The 26426-nt window shown below is 34.7% G+C and overlaps 1 protein-coding gene across 6 annotated transcripts in view; it reads left to right on the top strand.

The window, feature by feature from the left end:
- LOC137852289 (ATP-dependent translocase ABCB1-like) overlaps positions 1–26426 on the top strand; it is a 54724-nt gene that overhangs the window by 5587 nt on the left and 22711 nt on the right. For 4 of the 6 annotated variants that reach the window (XM_068673877.1, XM_068673876.1, XM_068673874.1 and 1 more), the window contains 12 exons: positions 9247–9382; positions 13200–13270; positions 13623–13655; positions 13972–14093; positions 14858–14912; positions 16208–16355; positions 17648–17711; positions 20570–20761; positions 21462–21633; positions 22618–22742; positions 23584–23755; positions 25668–25781. In XM_068673877.1, the coding sequence (XP_068529978.1) occupies positions 13996–14093; positions 14858–14912; positions 16208–16355; positions 17648–17711; positions 20570–20761; positions 21462–21633; positions 22618–22742; positions 23584–23755; positions 25668–25781 (1140 nt within the window). In that variant the 5' untranslated portion in view covers positions 9247–9382; positions 13200–13270; positions 13623–13655; positions 13972–13995. Of the gene's footprint in view, positions 1–9246; positions 9383–13199; positions 13271–13599; positions 13656–13971; positions 14094–14857; positions 14913–16207; positions 16356–17647; positions 17712–20569; positions 20762–21461; positions 21634–22617; positions 22743–23583; positions 23756–25667; positions 25782–26426 lie in introns of those variants that run through there. The other 2 variants (XM_068673879.1, XM_068673878.1) reach the window with 2 other exon arrangements.

The following is a 26426-nucleotide window of genomic DNA, read 5'->3' as shown; positions in this document are numbered from 1 at the left end:
TTCTTAGTTTATGAAACTAAGTGTCTATCTAGCTAACCTCAGGTTTGATACATGTCTGGTTTGTACTTTTCCAGTGATTATGTGCTTTAGCAGAGCACCTGTGATAGGTACTACTGCAAAACAGCACCTAGAGATATATTCCGTAAGCTCATGTGCCTATGCCAGTGCTAAACTTGTCTTTTCATATGGAGTAAATTTCTTTCCCACTGATCTTAAGACTCTCAAAACAAAGGCTGTATCTTGCTTCTTATTGCTTTGTGTTCTTGAAATAGTAGGGTCCTGAGATCTAGATCAGTAGCGGTTAGCTGAATATGAAACAGCTTATAATAATGCATGTAGCCCACAGCCGGGCTCTGAACTGGTGTGGTTTTGCTCTGCTGTTCTTCCTTCTGTTCTCATTCGTGATATTTCTTCACTAGTTTGCAGAAATCAGTAAGCCACTAATCAAATGTAAGGATGTTCTCATGAGAACTTAACCAATTGTGAAACTCAGTCTACTACACTAATTACTGTGGGGGTGGGGACTCTCACGAGCAGTTCTACCCTTTGATGATACCACTGTTGTCCTCCTTTCCTGATCTAATACTATTCTTGAATATTTCACCTCAGATTGTACCAACTGAGTTTTGTGAGTTTTTGATTATTAACTTTAAAGCCTGGGTTTTGAATAATGTTGCCTGCCTCTTATGTAGTTTCCTCTACTTTCACTTCAGTTTTTCCATGTACCAACATATCCATCTATGATACGGTGTAACACATTTTAACGATAATTTCATCCACATTCGATATATTGATTTGAAAGTCTTGCAGTACTTGAATAAAACAATGTTGCTTTCCTTTCCAGGTACGTGCTTATTTTTACCAGCTTTGATCAGCTAGTGGAATTGCAAAGAAAACATTGGCCAAGTCAGTAATGAAATGTCACTGAGATATTCTTCTTAGTGCTTTATTTAAGTATTTAAAATCCACCATTAGGCTTATTTATTTTTTTTTTTTCTCCTCTGCTTTTAACACTGGGCTAAATGCAGAGTTAAAAATTTAGGTCTTTGCATTAGCACCTTGGTTTCCAGTAAGCTGTAGATGGTGGGCTGGAGCCCTTCCTCTGTTCCTTGTGGGTGTTGATATTTTTTTCATTGTGAAGAAGGATCTGGACCTTCAGTTAATACACAACTTCTATTTTTCCACATTTTAATTTACAGACATACAAAACTTGAGGAAATTCTGTTACCCAAATATCTACTGTTTTTACTTCCTCCGGATTCTTAATAACAAAGCATCAGTGACTTGCAGGAATCACTCCACCCTTACCTCCCACTGGTCAGCACCAATTCTAGAAACATCCGTAGCAAAATCTGTAGCTAACGCATTTTGTTTCAGCGAGGCAGTGCCAATAATTCCCTGCTGCTTACAAGAGGGATACTCCCATTCCTATCCTCAGAAAGAACTCTTGTACTCCTGAACTTGGCAGCTATTTCACTGCAGGCAGAAATCTCAGTTACAGGTGCTTGAACATCCTTTCATGCATATGAAACAACATTTATCATTTTTCCCCTTCTCTGAGTTGAAGCTGGAACTACTTTTATTACGAAAGTGTTTCTTACTGTGGTATCAATGAACATCATAACTATAGTGGTAGTTAGGGTTCTTTCCATGACCATCCAGCACTAATGTAGTAATTGGCCATTCCCATTGGCAATATTGCAATATCTGCAGGGCACGGGTAGACAGCAGACTGTCCCTAGTCTTTGTTGCTGAAAGGGGGAGAAGATGCAGTGAGAAGCATTCATCATGTTCTGTAGTTTTGTTCTTCCTCTTCATCTTTCTTCTTTAGTTTGGCAAAGCAAACCATCAAAGAATTTATGGATTCTATCCTGTTGTCTTGTATCTTTGCCTCTTTTTCTTCAATTTCACCTTGTTGCTCTCCTGCAGTCCCATTGGTGCTCCATAAGGGAAGTTTTTATTTTGTTCTGTTTTGCAGTTGCTCTTATGCATCTTTTTTTTGTACAAAGAGAGCTAATTCCATAATGGCATCTGGTTTTGCTTTTCTGTTTCATTTGAACTTTACTTTTAAATGGAGGCTCTGTTTCCAAAGTACCATATTTCTGAAAATTACAGTATGTACAAACCTGCTTCAGGTCCACAGAACTGAGCTTTCCTTGCATTCCTTCTCTCCATCACCTTGCCCATTTGCCCATTGCCAAATTTGCAGCTCCTTCCATTATAGACTGATAGAATCATTAAGGTTGGGAAAGACTTCCAAGATCATCTGGTCCAATCATCCCCCTATCACCATTATTACCCAATAAACCATGTTCCTAAGTACCATCAGTTCACAGGTCCTTGCATTATTCTTGCTGGCTTAACCTTTGTACGACTGCTACTTTAATGGTACTGTGATTCTGTTATCTCCAAGGATACTGTCCAAGGTAGATGTCCATATACCAATTCAAATATTTTTTCCAGAATACATAGGACTTCACAATGTTATAGTGTCATTCAAGGTGGAATAATATACTAGCCAAACCTTCTTTCAGTGCTCAGATACTCAGAATGTCTATTCTGAGACATTCACCTACTACATTTCTTGCAGGAGGTTCTTCCTGCCATGTAGCAGATGATCACATTCCACTCTGATGCAGCACTTTTTAGGGGTGTTCAGTATTTACTAGTCAAGACCGGCTAATCCTCAAGTTCCACAAGCCACATTACGCAAGTTTCTGAATTTAGTGCCCTCAGGGTTTAAACTATTACTCTTGTTTGTGCTGCAGTCAGGTAGATTGTTATTGTTATCTTATCCCAAGTTTTAGGAACAACACAACCAAGCAGGATTAGACAGTGTGGGAGTCTGTTTTTACTACTGGTTTTGTTCCAATTCTGCAGCTGGTTCACAGAAGCCTATTTTGCTTTCATAGTAACATGAATTTTCAGGAGGAAAGTTGGGGACTGAGTTTTCAATATATTCTTGCTATTAATGCTGGATAGAGAAATGTTAGCATATTCATTATGTATGTTGCTCTGAATAATGGACAGCTGTGTCCTGGCTGACTGTTATTGGAGTAAAAGGGCTCTCTGGGTGTGCAGAAATCCATCTGTACAGAATACCTTTCTGGACCTGTCTTCAGCTTAATAAAGGGCTCACTGCAAAACTGTAAAGCAAACCTAGGTATCAAGAACTGCGAGGACCTACTCTTAAAAGTCATTAGGCTAGTATTATATACCCAGATCTAAAGAGAGACAAAAGTCTGACTACCTTTATCATCATCCAATTCAAAGTTGATTCACAAGAGAGGGTTTTTATAACGTTACTTGTTATTTCTACTCATATTTTCTTGGCACTGAAGATATATATACACATTTATTTTTTCTATTGTTCACCACCTTTTAGATATATATATATTCATAAATTATAAAATACAGACATTCATATAAATATATATTAAGAAGAAAGACAATTTTCCTCAGTGAAGAGTGTCATTGTTGCTTTCTTCTATCTCTTATCATTGTTTAACACATCTGTGACTCATATTTTATGGCATGACAATCAAGTCCCTTATCTTTATCCATGTGATCCACTGGGAGGAGTGGATCACATTACAACCTTACTTAGTTTACCATTGGCAGGATGAAACACTGCTGTTAGTATCATGCTTGAACAAACGTGTTTTGATCACTGCCATAGTTGTGGCCCCTTTAAAGAAGATGGGATAGCTTTGACCCATTCCCAGGGTTAAAATGCTTATGGGGAACATTTTACTATGAAAACTTGGAATAGTCATCATTCTGCTTTCCGATCTTAAAGCTCCCGTGAACCAGAGGAAATTGACTGAGTGTGTACCAGAGGTCAGTGAAACAAGATGAACTCTGTAACACATTAAGTGTACTTGCCTAGTCTAAATCCCAGTGCATGAAAAGACCATTCAGGCAGTCATGATGCTATAGGCTTATTTTCATATTTAGGCCTTATAGAAGCTTGTATGTGTGTTAGAGGAAGCATGGCCAAAAGCACGACAGACACCAGTAGAGTCAGATCATGCTCCATTTTATTGCCCGAATAGCCTAACTTTTATAGTGAACTTAACAAGGGCGGACAGTGTTTCACACACAATTATTGGTCAAAAGCACTCAGACAAACAACTACAAGAAAACAACCCCACCTGCAAGAAAACAACCCCCTTGTGATTAGTGGTCACGTAGACCTTGTCCTTGAAGCCAGCTGCTGGTAACAATATTTTTCTGAATTCCTCAATTGGGCGATGTGGGAACACTGTCGTGGGAACTTCTCATAGTTGCCCTGGTAGCTTGGTTTGCTCAGCTACGGCAGGCCATGGGATTTGCTAAGGCCTACTCCTGGTTGCTTAAAGCAAGCTTAGATCGAACAATTGTTCCACGGACTCATGTCCACGCCCTTTGTGCCAATTCCCAACATATGTGTACTTTCTCTGAGAGACCTTAAACAGTTCATTCTACCTGAAACATGAAAATAGGTGGTAATTCTGTCCTGTGAAGTGACCCACCACAACAGTGTTCAGAAAGAGTTAGTCACATGTGTATTTGCACCAAGGTGAAGTACCACTGTAACCATTCCGAAATATATATATTTTTTTACTTGTAAACATATGGTTTCACACATGTTAGATTTGGACAATTCAGTTGGTGTGTCAGAAATTCTCCCCGGTCCTGTCACACACAAGAGTAGGCAGATTTGCCAACATGTTGGCAAGGTGTTTCACAAATGACCCAGGCAGATGTGTTCTCTTCCACTGTGCACTCAGCACTGTGGACTCAGTGGTGGCTATAGGACCAGGCCCTGTCCTAGACACACCTACTTTTATCTGCCAGCACATTGGACTTCTTCATGAACTGCTCACCAGCTGTGAGTGATGCCTGCAGAAATCATCTATCATCTCTTGGGGCTGGAATAACCTAGCAATAAAACTATTCCTGGGCACCATGCAGAATGCTGTAATGTCTACTGCAAATGCCATGTAACATGGAATCACTACAAGATTATTTTCTCCAGTGGTTAGACAAAAGGCTTTGTTTGCATGCTACTGAATGCCAAGATACTTACTAAATGTAAAGTAGTTTAAAACATTCACTTTCTAAATTCTTTAAGGTTAATACAGTTCTGTTTCATAGTATTGACAATACAAGGTCCCTCAGAGGTTTCTCCCTCTGAGGAATCTGTACAGCATTCAGTAATACCTTGCCCACAGGTGGAACCCATGAATCCTGAGGATCATGGGCCTTAGGATGCCTGATTTCTACTGGAACAACATTCCTAGTGTGCCAGGCACAGACAGACTGAAGGCGAGGAATAGAGGCCTCCTCTTACCATAGCTGATATCTCAGTTTGGCAAAGGTCCTCAAATGAGCTGAGAGTTGCTGCCCGAAGCATTGCTGGGTACTGAACAAATCATTTGCTTTCCATGAATGGTGGTAATAGCAAGCAGGGCTGCTCTGAACATCTTTTTTTAGTCAGGAAGAGCTGTTAATCATTCATTATTTGTGTCTGGCTATAAAAGGAAATCAAGGAATTACTTCTAATGTCATGACCTTCACCCAGTGTCATGTCACCGTGTGCAAGTAGAATATAAACTAGGCAGAGAGTGGGTGAGTCAGGGTTGAGGCAGAGAGCAGGAAGTGTACAGAGCAAAGGGTGAGGTAATGGGACACGAGCAGGGATGGCTACATTCCTTCAAGTGCCTCTGATGGTGCCGAAACACCATCCTAAGCCTCGAGGCTTCTGTGAACACCAACTGTTTGTGGAGCCATCCCCCAGTCCTTCTGGCTCTGCCCTGGGGTCTCCATCTCCCGTTCTGTCTAGGAAGTAGACCAGAAATCATCTTATGATTTCACAGTTCTCACAGGGAAGGGGAAGCCCTGGGGAAGACCCCCAAGACTTACTGATTAGTTAAATACTTCATATCTGTTCTTTACTTTGAATTGTTTCTTTCTGCTGTTTACTGGGCATCTTGCCACTATTTCTCTGTGAATTTGGCCATACTTATCACTTTTGCTAATTTTATTGAACATGTTGTGGTTTAATATGATATGTTGCTTTTATACAAAATATAAAAAATTATTACTTATTTCATTACTTTGAGATAAGTAATAAATGATTAAGAAAAAAAAGTAATGATTTGTAGGGCAGAAGTCTAATAAAGTATCAGTGAGAAATACATGGGAAATGGAACTTTTGATATGGATAATATTTAGGAGTAGAGCAATAAACCATGTTGGAATCAGAATGCCTTGTACAGACTGAATTTGCGATGTGCCAGCTTGTCAGAACTGGAGTGAAATTCAACTGGAAAAAAATAAAATAAAATAAAATAAAATAAAATAAAATAAAATAAAATAAAATAAAATAAAATAAAATAAAATAAAATAAAATAAAATAAAAAACACAAACCAAACCAACCAACCAACCAAAAAAAAAAAAATCAAAACCATTAAAATGGCATTTTTAGTAGGTAAGAAAATAGTTTAGGAAATGTTTAGATAAAATAATAAAGTTAATATTGTATAGGTATTAATGAAATTACATTAACCTCTATATGTAGTACCCTAAGGTGGTTGCTTAATAAACACCTGAAGTGATTGCTGTGAAGACAAGACAGTAAATAAATGATTTTTAGGAGTTTTTCTAGGACTGCCATTCATTTTATTTTTTTATCTAAGAGAGGTGTGAATTAATATTTACCGTCTTAGGGAGACAACTTTTCTGTCATCTAAAACATATGAAACATATAGGATAAACCAGATCAGCTATCACAAACTGACATCTAGATGCTATGCAGCTGCCCTCTCTGTGTGATGTTTGGCCAATAATGAGGAAACCTGAATAGTGCTCACAAATGACTTGAAGAACTATGGCCTACGAAAGAGATGATCTGTCTGTAGTATGGGAATAGATTTATCATAATTCAAGCAGAGTAGAAACCAGAGTAAGTTATGAGTCTTGGGCATTTTTGTGTCTCTGTGAAGAAAACATTTTTCAGTATCAAAGATGAGCCACACTCCATAATGTGTATTTCTTTATGCATAAGAAATACTATCTCTTATATAATATTGTATAGGAAATAGAAGCAGAAAATGAAAAAGATACCTGGTAAACAACCAGTCTGCAGGGAGTCTAGCAGTTGTAGTGAGTAAAATCAGATAAATGTATCTTCTTTAGGATCAATGTCAATGTGCTTGCTTCTTCCTGACCCTCTTTTTCCATTCTCTCTGCCACCAGTATCAGCTGTTGACAGATCCTGGACTAAAGACGGCTTAAAGCTACAAGCAAACCAGGAGCTTATGCCTGAGAGGAGGAAAGATAAGGAGTTCCAATTAGCCATCTGATAGGACTTTAGGAAATAAATTCATGGCAATTAAGATTAATGAACCCTCATGGAATGAGGAAAATGGGAAGCTGAGATAAGATGCGGATAAATTAACTGGACAGTGAAGTATCTAGTTTGGTTCAATAGAATGACTATGGATAATTGCCTCCTCAGTAATTGTAGCCCAAATGTGTCTGGTCACAGTATACAGAAATCTTATATTATATAAGAAATACCTTATATTCTTATATGTTCTATACAAAAATAAATTATATTCTTATATATTCTATACATTATATTATTCTTATATTATATACAGAAATATCATATACTTATATATGATGAAGACCTGATGAGTTAATTCCTCAGTGTTAATAATTTAGCACCATAATGGTTAATAATTTAGCACTATTTACTGCAAAGTGATCACATGCAGGCACATCTTGATATCATAATTGGCATCTTCCTGAAGAATCTACCCAAATCATTGTCAGAGTTGTGTGACAGTCATGGCATGCAAAGGGTAAAGAACTGTGGCAGTATGACTCTGAAAGCAGTAGTAGTTGGTAACAGGAAGCATTAACCCTACTGTCTGTGGGTACAACTTTTTAAAAGATTTGGAGATTGTGAACCAGTGTGTATATGGTATAACTGAATGCAATTGCTTATAGGACCACATTTTTCTTACAGTATAAGTTCATTTGCTTCACTGTCATAGCGCCTTAATTCATCCCTCACAAGACTAACTGAAAGAAGCAATTATTTTTCATCATTTCACTACGGTAACATAATTCAATGTGCAAGGTTAAGTAAAATAAGTAACTACTTTGTAGCACAAAGTCAAATTAGTTGTAGAAATTAAAAATATTTCCCTATGTTTGAAATAAAGATTTTTCTGTTTATAACTTTTATTCCTGGAGAAATGAAGAAAGAAACTGTGATGAAAGTTTGTAGGAATACCCATGAAAAACAGCAACAACAACAACAAAAACACACCTTTTTGGTGTGAATACAAGCCTGAGCCATTGCTCCTAATGCAAAGAAAGCCTCCTCATAATTTTGATAGGTGTTTAATGAAAACTTGCAAGAAATAGGGAAGTCTCCCAATCAGGGCACCTTTCCTCAAAAAAAAAGAGTTTGAGTCCAGAGGACAGCAATGTCAAAAACAATAAAACAAACTATCAAGAAATATAGGGAGAGGATATATCAAGAGATATAGGAAGAGTTATAGGAAATGGATTTTTGTTTGTTTGTTGTCTAGAGTGGACAGACAACACTTATGAAAGAAGTATTAAAATTTTAAAGGTACTATGAAGCAGAATGAACTAAATTATTCTTCATATTTGCTGTGGTTAGGAAAAGGGTGACAAGTCTAACATATATCAATAGAAATTTAGGTTAGACATCACAAAAACTTTCTAACTCTTCAGATGTTGGATGTTTTTGAAAAGTCTCCATGCTTGTTTTTAGAAACTACCAATAGAGTGACAGAATCGAAGTGTCTGTCAAGAATGACAGTTGGAATAGTTGATCTGATCTGGAGGAAGGAGAATGGAAAGGATGCCATTCTGAGGTCTCTTTTGCTCCTCATTTTTGTGATTTATAAGGTGCATGATGAACTGTAATTATAGAACAGATGAGTAAATAAAACTTTGGAATTCTGTGCTCACAGGGAGAAACTGAACAACAGGGTTAGCTGCTATGTTATTGTCATAATTTCCTGTGCAAATTCAAACATTTCACAAATTGTATGGAACAGAATGCAATATTTATTAAATGCAGTTTTAGGTAGTATTGTAGAAGGGAGTAAGTCAATATGAATAGCTTTGGGTTCTGTATAGGACATAATATTAGTACTATTATATACTTTATATGTAATGACTTGATTTTGTAACCTCCTGTTTCTCTTCCACAGGTGTTCAGCTACCTGTGATCCAAGGCACAGCTGCATAACCATCTCTTAGACGTCTGAGGAAACTGCAGATAGAGCTGCAAAAAAAGATAACAGGGTGGAATTCTTCAAGATAAGAAAGACAAAATCACAGATAAAGGTAAGATTTTTGAGATGGAGATAGGCAGTAATTCAAGGATTCAAGAGGGAAAACATCATCACAAAAAGGAATAAAATCTGAAGCAAAAAGCTTCAGGATCTGTTCTGGGGCAGTGGGAACCAGCCCATTTCACCAAGCACTTCTTGGCCAGCAAAGATGTTTTCTGTTTCTTATTCAGGACATTGATAATATTAACACTTGGTTTAGTAGTTCATTAATCTGAGTTGTCTTTTGTATGTAGTAACAAATCAATAACTGCTATACACTTTTACATTGTGTGTATTCAGCCCTTTGTGCATTGGAGAAGACATCCAATCAAAGTGGTTCAGTGAGGGAGAGATAAAAGTTCAGTTAAAGTCCTTGATTGATAGTACTGTTAGAATGTTACCAGGTGTATCTATTTAATTCAACTTCAACAGGGAAAAAATGTTTTCCACCTGCACAAAAAGTCCCTTTTATTATTGTTTTTCCATCATTTTTCATATAGCATATTAAAAATGGTAACTGCTGAAGCAAAGTCCTAAACACTCTTAAATGCCTACATTAACGTTCTGTACTAGTTGTCATTTCTTTGACTTACACATCTCATTTTTCCAGATTCAAAAGTCGTTTGTTTTTCCAGATGTGCTGAGGGTGAAAAAATATCTCTTCTCGTGTTCTATGAAGATGTAACTTTTTAATCCTGTTTTAAATACTCTATGAAATCTTACTGAAACTTAGACTAATATAAATATAACTTCAATTAAATATACTTTTCTCATGTTACAAAAGTAGGAAGACTCCCATTTTAAATGAGACTATACTGCAAACAATTATTATGAAAAATATTATCTCCTAACACACTAATGTATCATCAAGTCATATTTAATAACTTCAGTGAGAAATAAGCACAAAGAAAGTTGTTTTCCGTATGTAGGAAATCTCTCTCAAAGGAATTTGCAGACTTATGTAAGTTTTCTGTTGTTGATTTGAAGCCAAATGGAGTTCAAATAGTATTTGAAGCCAAATAGAATTGAAGTTTTCAGAAGCCAGACTGAGTTTGTAAAGCGGAAAACTGGCACATTACTAATAGGAAATTCATGGCATTACTTTAGTTCATGGCAGCTCCTCTTACTAGATAAACCAGACAATAAAAGTGGAGCTTTGTAATAACATTAAAACATACTTTTCAGAGCATTTAAAAAACAACAACAACAGCAACAACAACAAATAGAAGACTGATTCTTACAGTAATTTAATGTGGCCTCATGGTTAGTCCAGGACAAATAAGATGCCAAGCTATTGCTATAGGAAGTGTCTTGTGGTTGAGTATGTGAAACATTTCAGGGAGCACAAAATTGTCATTTCCCAACTGTGTGATAATTGTCTTCATACAGAACAAAGCTGGTTGATAGAACAAGGGCCAAGTTGGCAAAATTCCTCTACAGTTCCTGTACAAAGTAGTAGTCTTCTCCAGCACTGATTAACAGGAGAAAGGCTACTAAAACGGAACACGAATTTCCTGAGTACAATAAATCAGAGCTTGTTCACAGTTTTTCTAACTTATTCCAGGGTTGAATATCCTAGAATCATTACAGAATTCCTGGGGCCCTCTCCAGCATTTCACCTACCTGGAGCTTAATAGAAAATCGAACTCTCCATTTTTAAGGGAAATAAAAGAAAAAGTAATGCGTGTCCTTTCTCTGATTATAATGCATAAATACTTTGAATTACTTGTTTCAGATTATTTTCTTGTTTACTATTTTTATTGAAAACCATTAAAAAGTTAGTTTTTATTGATATTGTTAAAAAGTCTTTGAAGGTGTCATGTCATCTTGTCACAATGCTTTGACTCGCATGTCAAATTCAGATTAAAGTTTCTGTGTCATTTACTCCAATATCATATGTTAATTGGTCATTCCATTTGCTGGCCATCATCAGATAAAAACAAAAACAAACAACAACAAAAAGCATGGTACCGATGTATGATCCGTGAGATGAGATTCTCTCAAAACAAGTTATTTTCTGGAAGCATGAGTAGTTGAAACTTCAGCAAAGAACAAGAGATCCCCTATTTTCAAATATATATTTTTTGCTGTTCCAGAAGAATATTGATGATCACTTTATTCATAAAATATTAGACATTTTAATATACAGAAAGGGCTTAGATAAGTAAATTTAGGTAACTATATTCATGGAAATAATCTGGAATAACTAATAGTGAATTACAATACAGAATGATCTGTGTTCCCCAACTAACTGTGGTCCAAAAATTGTTATAATAATGTGAAAGACAACTTAAACACTTTTGTGAAGAACAGGGGCCCTACTTTCAAGACTTGTGAATGGCCTGGGAAAACAACGACTTAGAGAAAGATTTAAGGCTTATTATAGTTTATTGTTACAGTACGATCTGTCATTGCAGTGGTGTGACTAGGAGAGATGATTCAAACCCCACATTTTTATCAAGAAGGAGGAGGGAATTAATTATGCCTCAGGCTTCTGTGTTATGGCCTCCCCAGAATATTTCAACGGACCTGATGGTCATCTTTCAAAAAAAACAAAAGTTCTTATGCTCAAATTTCTAAAGAAAGATTTGTGAAAATAATCAGGGAGTTGTAAAACTATGTCAGGTAAATGGAAATTGGTTACTGCCTTAATAAAGAGAGGATTGAGTAAACCTTTTCAATATATGTTTTTATTGATATATATATATATATTATATATGTATATTTTTATTGATTTTAATATTTTTTTTCTGAAGTAATCCTCACTCTGATAAGACTTTTTGTATTCCAAAACATTATAAAAGTACTCAGTTTATTTAAAATTTTGAGGTTACAGTTATAAATGACTAAAAGGAACAAAAATTATGTTAGCACATTAAGTAAGTTTTGTTCAAGCAGAGTGATATGAAATCTACAGAGAAGTTCTTATAAATTTACTTGTTTTCTAGGACAGGGATTTTATTTGACTTTTCATAATTTTCACACATACATGAACATGTATTGAACATGTCTATTTTGCTATATACATCAAAATAATAGTAGTTAAGTAGTGCAATTAATATATTTTAAAAGACTTAAATTTCTTTTAAATGTTTGTTATCATTTTCAGTGAAGTAGTGCCTGCAGACACCAGTAAACACCTCACTGATAAACATTTCCTGGTACTATAAATGGTCCATTTCATGGACATGCATTAAAAATCAAAAGGATATTACCTACATGTAAGCAAATTTCTGCTGACCATAGTTATTTCAAAGCCACTTTTAAACTGAGTCTTGTTTAACAAGTCTCTTGCTGTTCTGCAATTAAACAAGAAAGGATGCACACTATCCTAAGTCACTAACAAGCCATCATGAGATAACAAGACATGTCAAGAGTCACTTCAGGGTGTATCCTACTGACTTGTCGACATACCTGAAGGGAGAGAATGCAAAAAAGAGAGAGACAGGCTCTTTTCAGGGATGCCCAGTGCTAGGACAGGAGTCAGTGGACACAAACTGAAACACAGGAAGTTCTCTCTCAACACCACAAAGTACTTTACTGTGCAGGTGATTGAGCCACAGGTTGTCCAGTGGTTCTGGGGTCTCTGTCTCCAGAGATCTCCACAGCTACCTGGACATGGTCCTGGACAGCCTGTTCCAGGTGTCCCTGCTTGAGCAGTGGGTTGGACCAGATGGCTTCAAGAGGTCCCTTCCCACCTCAAACACTGGGATTCTGTGACTATGGTAAACTCATGTTTTTCTTGCAGGATAAATGGGTTGTTATTTTCTGAATTAGAAGAAGTGGAAAGAAACAAAAGACTATTTTGTAATACTTGGTTTCATTCTCAGTAGGTGCTCGAGAATGGATTTGTCCTTAAGCGTTACTGTTACCTGGAACATTCAGCACTGTCTCTGAAAAGGTAAGGAGGGATTCCAGGGAGGCTTAAAGGGGCATAATTAGGCAAATAACTTTTCCTGGTGGATAAAAATTACTATTCAGATCTATTTTCACAGATGAAAAGGAAACAACCATTTATTTAAACCTTTTATTTGTTAAATATTCCCTATAGGGAAGGGAAGCAGAGTCCAAAGTGCGTACACTTTACACCCCAGAGTAGGTGAGGCAATGAGAGTCAGAAAAAAAAAAAAAAGGATAGAGAGAGAGAGAGAGAAAGTTGTTCATCATCCCTGTTTTACATAAGAAGAGCAAAGTCCAATCATGTTGCATGTCCTAACCATATTAATACAGCTGATTTCTGAATAATCTTTCAGAGAACTAGAAGCAAACTGAGAACAACCTGCACGGTAAGTCAATGCTTTTATTTTTAAATCGGGGGTATTTTATAAAATTCACAAATAACTAAAATTGGAAAATTCTAAATAAGAAGGCCTGTGGCTATCAAACAGGTAGAAACACAAAATGTAGACAAGCAAACACAAAATATTTGGGTTTGTTTCAACAACTTTATACTTGCCTTTTACTATGATTCACTTACAAAGAGTGACGTTAATAACTTTATTGTTTTTAATATGTATATTTTTTCTGTCAAACAGGCAGTCATTGAGATTATTGTCCTTGACATAATAGTTGTATATTTCTCAGTCAAGTATTATTTTACAGAGAACTACCCTAAATAAATTTAAAATGCATTCTGAAGATGAAAGGAAGCAGAAGAGTACCGAAGATGGAAATAGTCATGAGAACACTACATCCAGCCAGGGTCAAGAACAAGAAGGCAAACAGTAAATATTCTTAGACATTGTAAATTTGTTCTTTATTGAAGCATATAAGATTACATTATCTTATTTTGTATTTTATTGAATTTCATATTTTAATTTACTTTATTTTAGTGGGAAAGCCTAGTAAAAGAAAGCTTTTTATCAGATTCTGATTCATTGGCACATTTATTTTGTACAGAAGGATGGAGAAAGTTCTTTTTCTATTAAAGATTAAGTGTCCACAGGATTTACTACATTTTATTGAAAAGGAAATTCAGAATATGGTATAAATTATATCAGATTATATCACATGGATACAATGAGGTCATCAGCTAAAATTTATAGTAAAATTATTTGTATGGCAGGGAATCAATATTTTAAGTACCTTGAATATTTTATTAATTTTCCATCCCCATGTGAGAAAATCTGATTCTATAAGCTATCTTCCTCTTTTTTGTTTTGAAAGCTACATAGTGCTTCAGTTCACAACTTGAGATAGTGGAACCACTGGTCCCTGATGGGGTTGTTGTATCCTTGACATGAGAGACCTGTGAAGAGCTTGATTTAAATTTATAGCAGTTGGGAGCTGATGCTATTTATCAGGTGCTATTTAGAGGTTTAAATACAAAAATCCCAATAATGCCTAATAAATCATACTAATTTTACACACAATTCTTTCCCATAAATTGATTTCATATTTTTTTTAACTGAACTTCATTAACAATGCACTGTTATTTTTTGAAATATTGTCAATTTCTAAATGTACTAAAACTATCATATCCGTTAAGGAAGGGAAAGAAGAAGAAAGAGGAAAAGCCTAAAATGGTCAGCCCATTTACACTGGTAAGATTCAAACTATATATATGTGTACATATATTTACATGCATGCAAAAAAGTGTCACATTTCAAAGTGTCACATTTTAAATGCTTAAAATAATGATAGAGAACTGCATATATTTTCTGATCTCTACCAAATACATGGATAGTACAGAATATTGGATATGTTTTTGCAACCTAGCAGATTTTTTTGTGAATGTATTTTTTTTTTTAAGAAACAGTTTTATTATTGATATGGATTTTTAGAAGCCTTCCCTTAGTAAGTTATCATGCTAAGTACACCTATGTTAGATTAATTTTTGTGATAAATCAGGATTTCTATGTGCTTAGTTGCTTTTTTCAACACAATGAAAAGGGCATAATTATACCTGAGATTACTAGTGTCATCCTGTCCTCTAAATTACCTGAGTCAGGTTCTAATCACACTTATCAGTCCATTACTCGTTTTTCAGTCACCTGTGTCAGCACTAAAGGGTAATACCATGGAATTAAAAACCAAAAAGCACTTTAAATTACAGATTTTTTTAATTTTCTGTATATTTTAAAATAAAGTAATCTGTTAATATTTAATCAAAGTAAATCCTAGATTTTCTTTAGTAAATCTGAAATATTGTATGTTTTGTAGGTTTAGTGTGCATAATGCACAGCAATGATATGGGAATTAATAGTAATAAAACTACAGTGCAAGGTGGTGGCCAATGACCTGATTCTTCTGTTTTGCTATACTAGCTTGTACTTGTACAATTGCATTGCAAAAACACTGTGATTTACAACAGTAAAACTTGTATTTACAGCGCAGAATCTATCCAATGGCTTTCTAAGAGAAGAGCATAAACTTTATTGAGTTAAATGGCAAGAGATATTTAGGATTTCAGTAAGTTTTGATAATGTCTGAAGTACATTAGGAATAATTCTTCTAACTGTATAATAATGAATTTGCAGTAAAATTAATTATTGCCTTAATTATCACAATGGTATTAAAATTTCATATAATTTGAACTTTAAAGTGCAAAATTCAAGAAGGCAAATTGTCTTGTTTTCATATGACCTTTCTTACCCATATGCAGATACTGATAAATTTAAATGCTACTGTTCTCTAGTTTGGAGAGTTTACAGTATAAAAGTGTTTATATTAGAATAATGTATTTCTCTACATTTAAGTCGTTTAATAAATCTAATTGCAAATTAGACAAAGTTATAGATTTATGACAACCAGGTATAAAATTGATAGCTTTTTCTTGGCTTTGTAAACATAACATTCTAGTACCACAATGAACTTGAATTTCTCTTCTCATTCACAGTTTCGATACTCCAGTTGCACAGATAAATCGCTAATGATAGTTGGCACTCTAATGGCAATGGCCCATGGAACCAGTCTTCCTATTGCGATGGCAATTTTTGGTGATATGACTGATAGCTTTGTTAATTTTGGAAACACAGGTTCTGTAGGTAAGAATATGGAGAGACCGATGTTTTATATTTAGAAGACAGCCAGAGAGATTTGAGCATCTTGACTTGAGACATTGGTGTCATCAAACCCAACTTGCTAACATACTGTGGTGTAAATTAGTAACTGTTGTTTATACTGTAATAGAGATATATTCTGATTTTTTTCTCCTTGTTCTTAGTTTCTCCCTTAGTAGATTCTTTTTTCAAATAATCTATTAAAATATACATTTAACAAATAATGTTTAACTGTGGCTATGATAAAGAGAAAGAAGCTGGCTTTCAGTTTCTGCTCCTCTCAGTATGAGCTCCTGTTGCTTCCCTTGCTCACAATGGGATTAAGGTCAATTATAGCTCACAAGGTGAATCAGATCAGTAAGTAGATCCACCAGAAAACTTGCTACTAAAAATAAAAGTACTAATTTTCTCATGGCTCAATTTGTTGAGTCCCCTCATTTGCTAAATTAGAAGTAAAAAATCAAACACAGACTGGCAGGCAAACACTGCAGATATAAGAGGGAGAATTGACACTTACACCGGATTAGGTTGTCCTTTGAAACCAAACATTAGATGTTAAACTTGTGAATAGACTCGTTGCCTGGAATATTATGTAAAAAGTTATCAACCATTTAAATAAATGTCCATGGTGATACAGAAAGGTAATGCATGTGACTCTCTTCTGTCCTGCATCCATTTTTACTCTTATTATTCTGCAAGACAGAGACATGGACAGACTGTCCTTATCAGAACAAGTAATTTGTGATCTACTGCTTTCCAAGTACAATAAATTGATCAGATTTTTGGAATTGCAAAATGCTGCAGCTATAGTCTCAAAACATTTGTCATTAACTTCTGGTGTGGGGGAGAAAAATTTTAGTGCCAGCACCTACTTTATAGACAATGTTTTCATAAAGAATTAAGCTATCCACAATTACCAGTGTGAGGTGAATATCTAGACTTGCATTTTTAATTGTTTTTGGTATTATAGAAATGCACTCTGTTTTCAGAAAGAAAGAAAAAACAAACACAAACCAAGCATGTAATGAATGTTCAAGAAGATCTTTTAAGCTCAAGTTATACTGATGCAGCCTTGTAGGCAACAGAGTCAGGACTAACCTTCTATTAGTATAATCATTGTTTTTGAATACGTAGAAGCCTGAACTAATTGCACACCTCCTCTCATTCAAATCTATGAGAATCAAAAGGAGATATACCAACTCAAAATTTAGTGAACAGCATGCAGGAAAATAAATTTGTTAAAACTTGCTCTATTAAAAGTATTTACTCTTTTTAAGGAAACAGTTCTAATGTGACTCCCCCTCCAGAAATTTTTGGCAATCTGGAAGAAGAAATGACAAGGTAATTAGAAATTGATATTTCTTTTTTTGGTTGTTTTAAGTGTAGGCACAAATTTGCTGTCAAGCCATTCTTCTCCCATAGATATTTTGCATACTTTAAACAACATAAAAGCAATGGTTACTTGAATAATGTATGTAAATAAAGATTTGTATTTGAGATTATTGAATTCACTGGGAAGATTCTTGAACATTCCCAGTCATTCCCAACAACTTCCCTGTAATCTTTTACTCTCATCCATTCCACCCCCTTTACAGGGGTGCTCTGTGTCTCAGTGTCATCAGCATTTTCTTCCTTCCTCTTTTCCTTCCTCTGAATTTATAAACAGTACATGTTATGCAGAAAAATTATATTGATTATCATCCATCAATTTGTTGAGCTATGTTCATTCACTGATAAAAAGCAGAATTAAAATTGTCAGATAGTTATTAGTTTCCTGCCAAAGCATCAAGTTCAGTTTAAATACCTGGCCTACACAAAAATACAGTTAGATTAAATGCAATTTTAAATCTAGCATTTGAGAGCTGTCATTAGTGATTCTGTTAGATAAGAGTGTAATATTGCAGATGCATAGACAAAAAGGAACATCAGCTATCAATAGATGTGTTTTGTTAGGGGGCTTCACTGGCTGCTATTCATGGATTAGGTTTATGCAGGTTGTCTAAAATTTATGTGCATTTTCTTGTACTACTTCAACTTTTTCTTCAGATTGAAGTTTGTTCCTCATTAGGTATTGAAAAACACCCGAGATCACAGGATTAGCAATATGGTCTTCAAGGCAATAGTAATGAAAAAAAAAAAAAAAAACACTAATCTCTGACCTCAAGTCATGTCATATCAAAACGAATAGAAACCCTCCTATCATCCTCAGCATGCTGTTGTCTAGGATTCACAACGGAACAAAAGAACAAAAAGTACAGCAAAACAGAAAAGCTAACCAAAAGAAAGTGTAATTGTGAATATTATCTAAATGTTGAAAACTGCCTGTTCTCATGGCCCTAAGAGATGTGAGGGAGATCTGTTCTTAGCATCCTCCATGTCACCTTGTCTTATAGACATTAAGTCTGAGAGCAAGATGTAGAGTGCTTACAGAGCAGCCTGAACTTCTCTTCGGAAGTGAATTGTAGAATAAGAGATGTATTAACAGTACAAGAATAGGTTTTCTTTTATCAAGTTTCTAAACTTTCTGGATAGAGCCTTAATTTAGTGTGTTCCCAGTTCGAAGAAGCTGTTCAGGCCCACTCCCTGTTTCTCTGAGAATGCCTGCCAGCGGGTAAAGTAATAATAAAAACTGTTCATACAAAGATCTTACTCAGTTGTATTCAACTATGTGTAGTCTTGGTTATGTTTGTTACTCAGATAAGAGTTTGCTAGAATCCACTTCTCAATAGAAAAAGAACAGTTAATTTACAGTGCAGTGAGCATTTATTCTCTGTTAAGTTTCAGCAGTGAAGTTACAGAATGTATTTCATTAGCATGGCATGTTGTAAAGATATCAGTTCCCTCTCTTACAATTTGTCATGAAACAAAGTCCACACATAAAACCATTTTTTGAAGTGACATAACACCATAAAGTAATTGTCTAAAGTACTTACTACAGAGTTTTGAAGCAGTGTCCTTGTTTTTAGTTTGGTAGTTCATGTGTAGGTTTTAAATGGATCTGAATATAATCAAGGTCGATATTCAACTAACCAATCTTCAGTTAGACATTAACCCATTTTATTAATCAGTTTAGATACAGTTCATTTCATAATGATCACAGTTCCAAAGTCCATGCCTAAACTGTACAATATATCAGTCACTGAAAATGTTGGATTAAAATATGAAAAGTTTCATCTATAAAGCCCTTTTCTCCTTTCTTGAGCAGAATTCTGCAGCTTAGATCACAGATTTCTGTAGCTTACTCCTGCCAAATTTCATGCTTCTAAAGAATTGGTATGACTTAACTTACTTCTTGTGAGTGAAGCTCCTAAGGGTTTTAAAGCTTTTTTTTTTTTTTAATTATTATTATTATTTTTATTGTTATCCTGTTTTCATTTGGGTTTAATTTCACCATTAACTGGTTCTGATACCAGTTCTGACTGAAATCAGATCTGATTTGATTCTGTTTGAACGGTTTAAAACTGTGGCTTAAAATCAGTTTCAGCTTGAGAAATACAGTGGTTCATACACTTCTTGATTTTCACATGACACCCTGCTTATGACACAGAGATGAATTTAATTATAAATAAAATATCAGTTATGAGAATGATAAGGAGCAAAATAATTTTTGATCTAGTGGCATTTAATTGAAATAGATGTATAAATAGTCACATTGTATTCCCCAACTGGGAAGTATTTATAACATGCATGCATATATGTATATTTATGTAGACAAGCATGTTGTATTATATGTCTGTGAATATGACATACAGATATATATGATTATGCCTCAATGTGTTAAAACACAAATGCTATGATGTTTTTGGAAATTACATGACTTGTTTAAGCAAAAAGGATATTGTATCTCAAATATGGTTCTAAAATAAACTTCTAAGAAAACAGATACACTGACAAGAAGAAAAAGTAATTTCTGTCTAACAAGAGCATCATTTATTATTATGTTTCTGTAAAGTTATAATAACATATTAAATAATAATAATATATTAACATAATATTATATTATATATTAAAGTAATAATAATATATTATTAATATAATAATATATTAAATAGTACTCAGAAAAAAACTTGGGAAATTTTACATGGAAGTGAAAACTACAATAGAAACATATAAACTCTAATTCAAGTCTGAAAGAAAAGCGGGCATACAGTTAAATACAGACTAGCAAGGTAGTTTTTATTTTTATTTTTTTCTTGCAGATATGCATATGACTATTCTGCACTAGCAGCTGGTGTTCTTGTTGCTGCTTATATCCAAACTTCATTTTGGACCCTAGCAGCAGGCCGACAAATAAAAAAAATTAGAGAAAAATTTTTTCATGCAATTATGAGACAGGAAATTGGATGGTTTGATGTAAATGATGTGGGAGAGCTGAACACTCGTCTCACTGAGTAAGTGCACTATACCTTCTGCAATGTTATTTTATCTCATTAAATATGTACAGATTGCAATATTTTTTATTTTTAAATTTCATTTACTTCATTGTGAATCTCATGCAAGTTATCTCATGGAAAGAAACTGAATTTATGATAATTCTGATGCTGCACTGTCATAAGGTTATCAGAGAAGCATTGAGATAAGTTCCCTTGTGAACTCCGAGGATGACTAAAGCCTAACAGTATGAGATTACCCTGATGAAAAGAAGACACGGTTCAGTTCTGTGCACACTGGGAGCTGAGCACAGTGATGACTGACCACAGCAGTGGTCATTCAACATCTTGAACTGCTTGACAAGCTATTTCTTTCTCCTTGTTTACATGAAAAGATTTAGCTGTTCCTCCCAAATATTTGTTCCTCCCAAATATCGAAAATTTGGAATTGTGATAAAGTGAGAGAACCTTTGCAGTGCAAAGAATTTCAAAATTTTCAGAAGCCAACAGATATATAGCATTACATTTTCACAAGAAATATGAAAATTTCTGTGACCATATTATATACTGCTCTATCTTTAGAGAAACTATTGCAAGACTATCTACACAGACTATTGCAGACTAATGAAGACTATCTACACAGATGCCCATGTAACAAAACTGAAAAGCTTTCTGTGCTTCCTACATTTACCTTCCTGTCTGGATGTAATTTGTTTTTCAGTGATGTCTCCAAGATTAACGAAGGAATAGGTGATAAAATTGGATTGCTTGTCCAATCACTAACAACATTTGTGACAGGATTTATTGTTGGCCTCGTAAGAGGATGGAAATTAACCCTTGTAATACTTGCAGTCAGTCCTGTCCTAGGACTTTCAGCAGCCCTCTGGGCAAAGGTAGGCTGCTATGCGTTCAATGTCAGGTTTTATATAAATGAAAAATAATGAAATGAAATGAATCTAGAAACCTGCAATTCTTACAGTTGGAATGTATTGCTTAGGAAATTATGATGGCTTTAGAGAACATCTATGTACATAAGCTGTGAGGTGCACTGTATATAAATGCCCTCAAGTAGTTTCAATTTTATAATTCCAGTGGATTGGGCAGACTTGCTTTAATTTGAAGCTGTTTATGTCAATATAGCATATTTAATGTGGAAAAGGAAACAGCATATAACAGCAGAACGCATATCTGTAACTATTTAAAACTTCATTCACATTCAATTCTGATGAAAGAAATAATTGCACCTCCTGAAAAATAATCAAAGAAGTTAGACCAAGCTTTGGTTTCAGACACAGTTTCTTTTCAGAGTAGTTGGCAGCTTTGTTAAGAAGTTTTAGGCAGACTTGCATGAGAGAAGTACAATGGGATTGGAGTGTCTTACATTTGCAGTTTGGAAGCCTTCAGTTTTTCTAGTATTTTACTTCCCCTACATTTCAAAGATTATATAAGCTTTTTCTGTCTTGGGTGAGTGTGTTAGGGAAGAGGCAGGAGCAGAAAGGCAAGTGCCATGTACTAGCTGAGAGTGTTCACAGACTGTGGCCAATGAATGTAAGTCTTGAGCCCTCTGGTTAAGGCAGCCAGAGATGAGTAGGTAGCCTTAGGAGAGCCCACCAGCTCAGTGTAAGTGTTCATCTGATCTCCTGCTCTTGGGTGAAAGCAGAGTGCAAAATCCAGCCTGTAGATGTTGAGAATGGGTAGTGCTAAATTATTTGATTGAATACTTTGTATAATTAAAAATTTTAATATCAAAAACTCCTGCACTTATACATAATACAACCAAAAGTCTTCATGTTGTAAGAATGTAACAATGGCTTTTATCATAAAGTGTTTGAATTCATTCTGTTTTTCTCAAGTCCAAATATTTGATCCTGCATTAGGTTCTCTCTACATTCACTGACAAAGAGCAAGCTGCATATGCAAAAGCAGGAGCTGTGGCAGAGGAAGTTCTGGGCTCAATCCGTACTGTAATAGCTTTTGGAGGACAAGAAAAAGAAATTAAAAGGTAAGAGCAACTCTTGCTTTCATCAGCTGATTCTAAAGGACTCACTTCAGATGGTTTCAAATTTTCTTGCATCTTCACTGCTGAAAGTGTGCCCAAAGAGGTATACATTGTGCTTGCTAGGTAATGGGTCTGGAAATTGCCTGTTACTAGTTTTTACAAGATCAAGACAACTTGTTGTTTCAACAAGATGTGTTGAATAGCAATTAGGGTGTTTTGTTTTTTTTAAGAAATTGACAAATCAGGTTGATATATCATCTCTACTCTGGAAGTGCATAAACTGCCACTTCAAATAGTAAGTGGCAGTTTTAGACAGAAAAGGCTGTGCCGTGAGAAGAGATGATGATATCTTTGTTTATCTGATTACTCAGTAGTTGTGAGGGTTCTGCTAAACAATATTTTTATTTTTGCTATACTATAAAACATAATTATTGTGCTATATCTTAGTCTTTTATCTTAAGCTAACAAAGATAATCTCAAAACTTGTCACGGATGGTTCACAGTCAAAGTTCACTCAACCTCAGGTTATTTCAAGGAACTCATATGCCCTTTCCTGAATTACAATACACTGTTGGTTTTTTTGTTTGTTTGTTTGTTTTTTGTTTTGTTTTGTTTTCTGTCTGCCAGCTCAACTGATGTTCACATTTTTGGAAATTACCTTAAGTTATCCCTATGCCTTACTGCCTTATACCTTATCAGGTTTACCTTTGTACATTCTTAGATTTATATATCGTATTATCTTGTAGTACCTAAGTAATGTTCTTTAACTAATTCATCCATAGTTTTTGGTGCTGTGTGCCATGGTACAAGTCTAAGTGTATCTTTAACTTTTGCCTTTCTTCAGGTATCGTAAAAATTTAGAAGATGCTAAACGCATTGGAATAAAAAAGGCTATTACTGCCAATATCTCTATGGGTGTTGCTTTCTTACTGATATATGCATCGTATGCACTGGCCTTCTGGTATGGAACTACCTTGATCTTAAATGATGAGTACACTATAGGCAAGGTTCTCACTGTAAGTATTTACCAGTAACTTCCCAATCATATTGAAAAATAATACTCTGAAGTGCATTTTCAGAACTTAATTAGGGTCACTCAGGATGGTTTGCCAAATTGGCAAAGTACCTTCTTTTCTTTTTAACAAAAAAGCTTATAACCAAAAATGTCTACACACTTTTTTTGCTATGGATTTTCAAAATCTACATCAAGCCAAATAAAATAAAGATTATTTTCATCTGTTTCTACATCTTTGTGACTTCCATAAGTTCATACTGATATAGAAGCAGTTCAGTCACAACTTGAAGTACAGTACCCTTCCTAGTTGATATTTATTTTCAGATTTGCAGGACTGAATATGTTTTCAGGATGCAAAATGACATAAACTTTAAAAAAATAAATGTTATGTGTTCTAAATAGATCCATTTATTAATCCTTTTTATATATATATATATTTTGCTCCATACAACCCAGGAATCTCTTTTCAATATTTTTAAAAAGCAAGGGGAAGGAAAATATATTTGTGACTAGAAAATATGTCACTACCTAACCAGAGGAAGAAAAGTGTAACTCATATATCATAACTTAAATTCTTCTCTATATGTGACAACCATTCTACTTTCATATGAGATATCAGAGAAATATGGTAAAAAAATTATTTTTTTAACCATGATGAAACCAGTCAGAATACGTGTATTTTTACATCCCATTAAAGCTACCTGATTTTTCTTTATTTATGAATCACTCAAATTTGCAAAAATTGCTTCTGATGTGTGATTCCGTCTCTTTTGAACTTTTGCAGTATGAGGCCTGTTTTTTAAAGGGCAGGCAGGCATACAGAACACCTTAGTCAGGTTCAGACAATTACTCATGCCCTTGTGTGTAGCTGTTTTCTGTTCAAAGTCTTTGCAATTATATGTTGTCTGTTTTGCGATTCATCAAACAGGAGTTTATAAAACATGAATTAGAGCGTGTATGTTGCAAGTCTTGCACTGTATCATAAGGGCATCCAAGGGTATAAGAGGTTACAACTCTTGGAAAATAGCGCTGCAATCTGATAAGTAATATGAATAAAAAATGGTATAGTTAAAAACTGCAGAACCTACAGGCTGCATTTTTACCATACGTTTGCTCAGCAAAAAAGTATAACAGATCATCCTAATGTTAAATATAAACAAATGCAGTAAAAGCTGGGATTAAAACTGGAATTAGTGTTTTTGTGATGTATTACTGACACAGATCTGATAAAGAAGAAAGCAGTTTTGTAAAAGGTATGCATATTAAAAGGACTTGTAGCTAATTTCACACAACTATTAGAAAAATCTTCTTGAGCAGATGTGAAAATTTGATCCAAAAACACACATCAAAATGTCCATGGAAATATTTCAATGTTTGAGGGAACCTTTCCTCAGATCTTAAAATAATTTTGAAAAGGTTTCTGAATCTATAATTTTGTCAAGATATAGGAAATTTAGCATGTCCTAAGTAAATGCTTCAGTTAACAAGCGGTTGCTTTTTTTTTTTTTTTTTTTTTTTAATGCATGTGTTCAATTAAAAATTAATTATCTTCGGAATATCTTTTGTCAAAGAATGCATTAGTACAATAAATCCTGAGACATCGTGTCATTTTTTTTTGCGTAGAATTTGCAGGTTTCATTCTCAGTCATCTTTTTTGTCCTCATGAGGTTGTTTGCAGCATTCACATCATGCTCTTAAGAAGTCCTGGCTCACAGCTGGCTCTTAAGAAGTCTTTTTCTTAATCTTATTCTCTGTTTAAGAAAGAATCTTTCATTTTTCCTTTAATTCTAGACTACTTAAACTTCCATAACAGGCATGGAACCTCTGACCCAAAGTTACCTAACATAAATAAATAAACATAATTCTCTGCTTAAATAGGACTTGATATATGTCACCATAAACATTTCTTTCAGGTCTTTTTCTCTGTATTGATTGGAGCTTTCAGTATGGGACAGACTGCTCCAAGCATAGAGGCATTTGCTAATGCAAGAGGAGCAGCCTATGCCGTATTTAATATCATAGACAATGTGAGTATCTTTGGCCTTGCTCAGAGACCATTCTTTTTAAAGTGCAGGTAATGTTTATGGATATGAAATTAGTAAAAGTAAATAAGATTGAGTAAAATAAGATCTAATTCAAATATCTATCTGATGTTTTGAAAACATATTTCAATATCAATGTGGATAAAATAACATAGAATTGATCGCAGCATCAAATTTTAACCTGATATATATATTGGAGGCCTATTTAAGACTGGAAGGAAAATCAACATATTTTTTAATTAGATTCTGTGTAACAAAGGTGGAAAATGGAACTTTCCCATATCTAAATCATTGAGAATATATTTGTTCAATTGTCAATAAATAAAAAGTCTAATTTTACTGCTGCTGCATAATTAGTAATTTACTGCAATAGTTAACTTCTAATTTTATCCAATTTTGGCAATGCTAAAAAGTTCATTTATTTTCTCAGAAGCATAGAATCATAGAATCATAGAATATCCTGAGTTGGAAGGGACCCTTAAGGATCATCAAGTCCAACTCTTGACACCACACAGGTCTACCCAAAAGTTCAGACCATGTGACTAAGTGCACAGTCCAATCTCTTCTTAAATTCAGACAGGCTCGGTGCAGTGACCACTTCCCTGGGGAGCCTGTTCCAGTGTGCAACCA

Source organism: Anas acuta, chromosome 2, assembly GCF_963932015.1.
Source record: "Anas acuta chromosome 2, bAnaAcu1.1, whole genome shotgun sequence".
Lineage (NCBI taxonomy): Eukaryota > Metazoa > Chordata > Aves > Anseriformes > Anatidae > Anas > Anas acuta.
The sequence above is the reverse complement of the archived record's forward strand: the minus strand, read 5'-3'. Positions and strand labels throughout refer to the sequence as shown.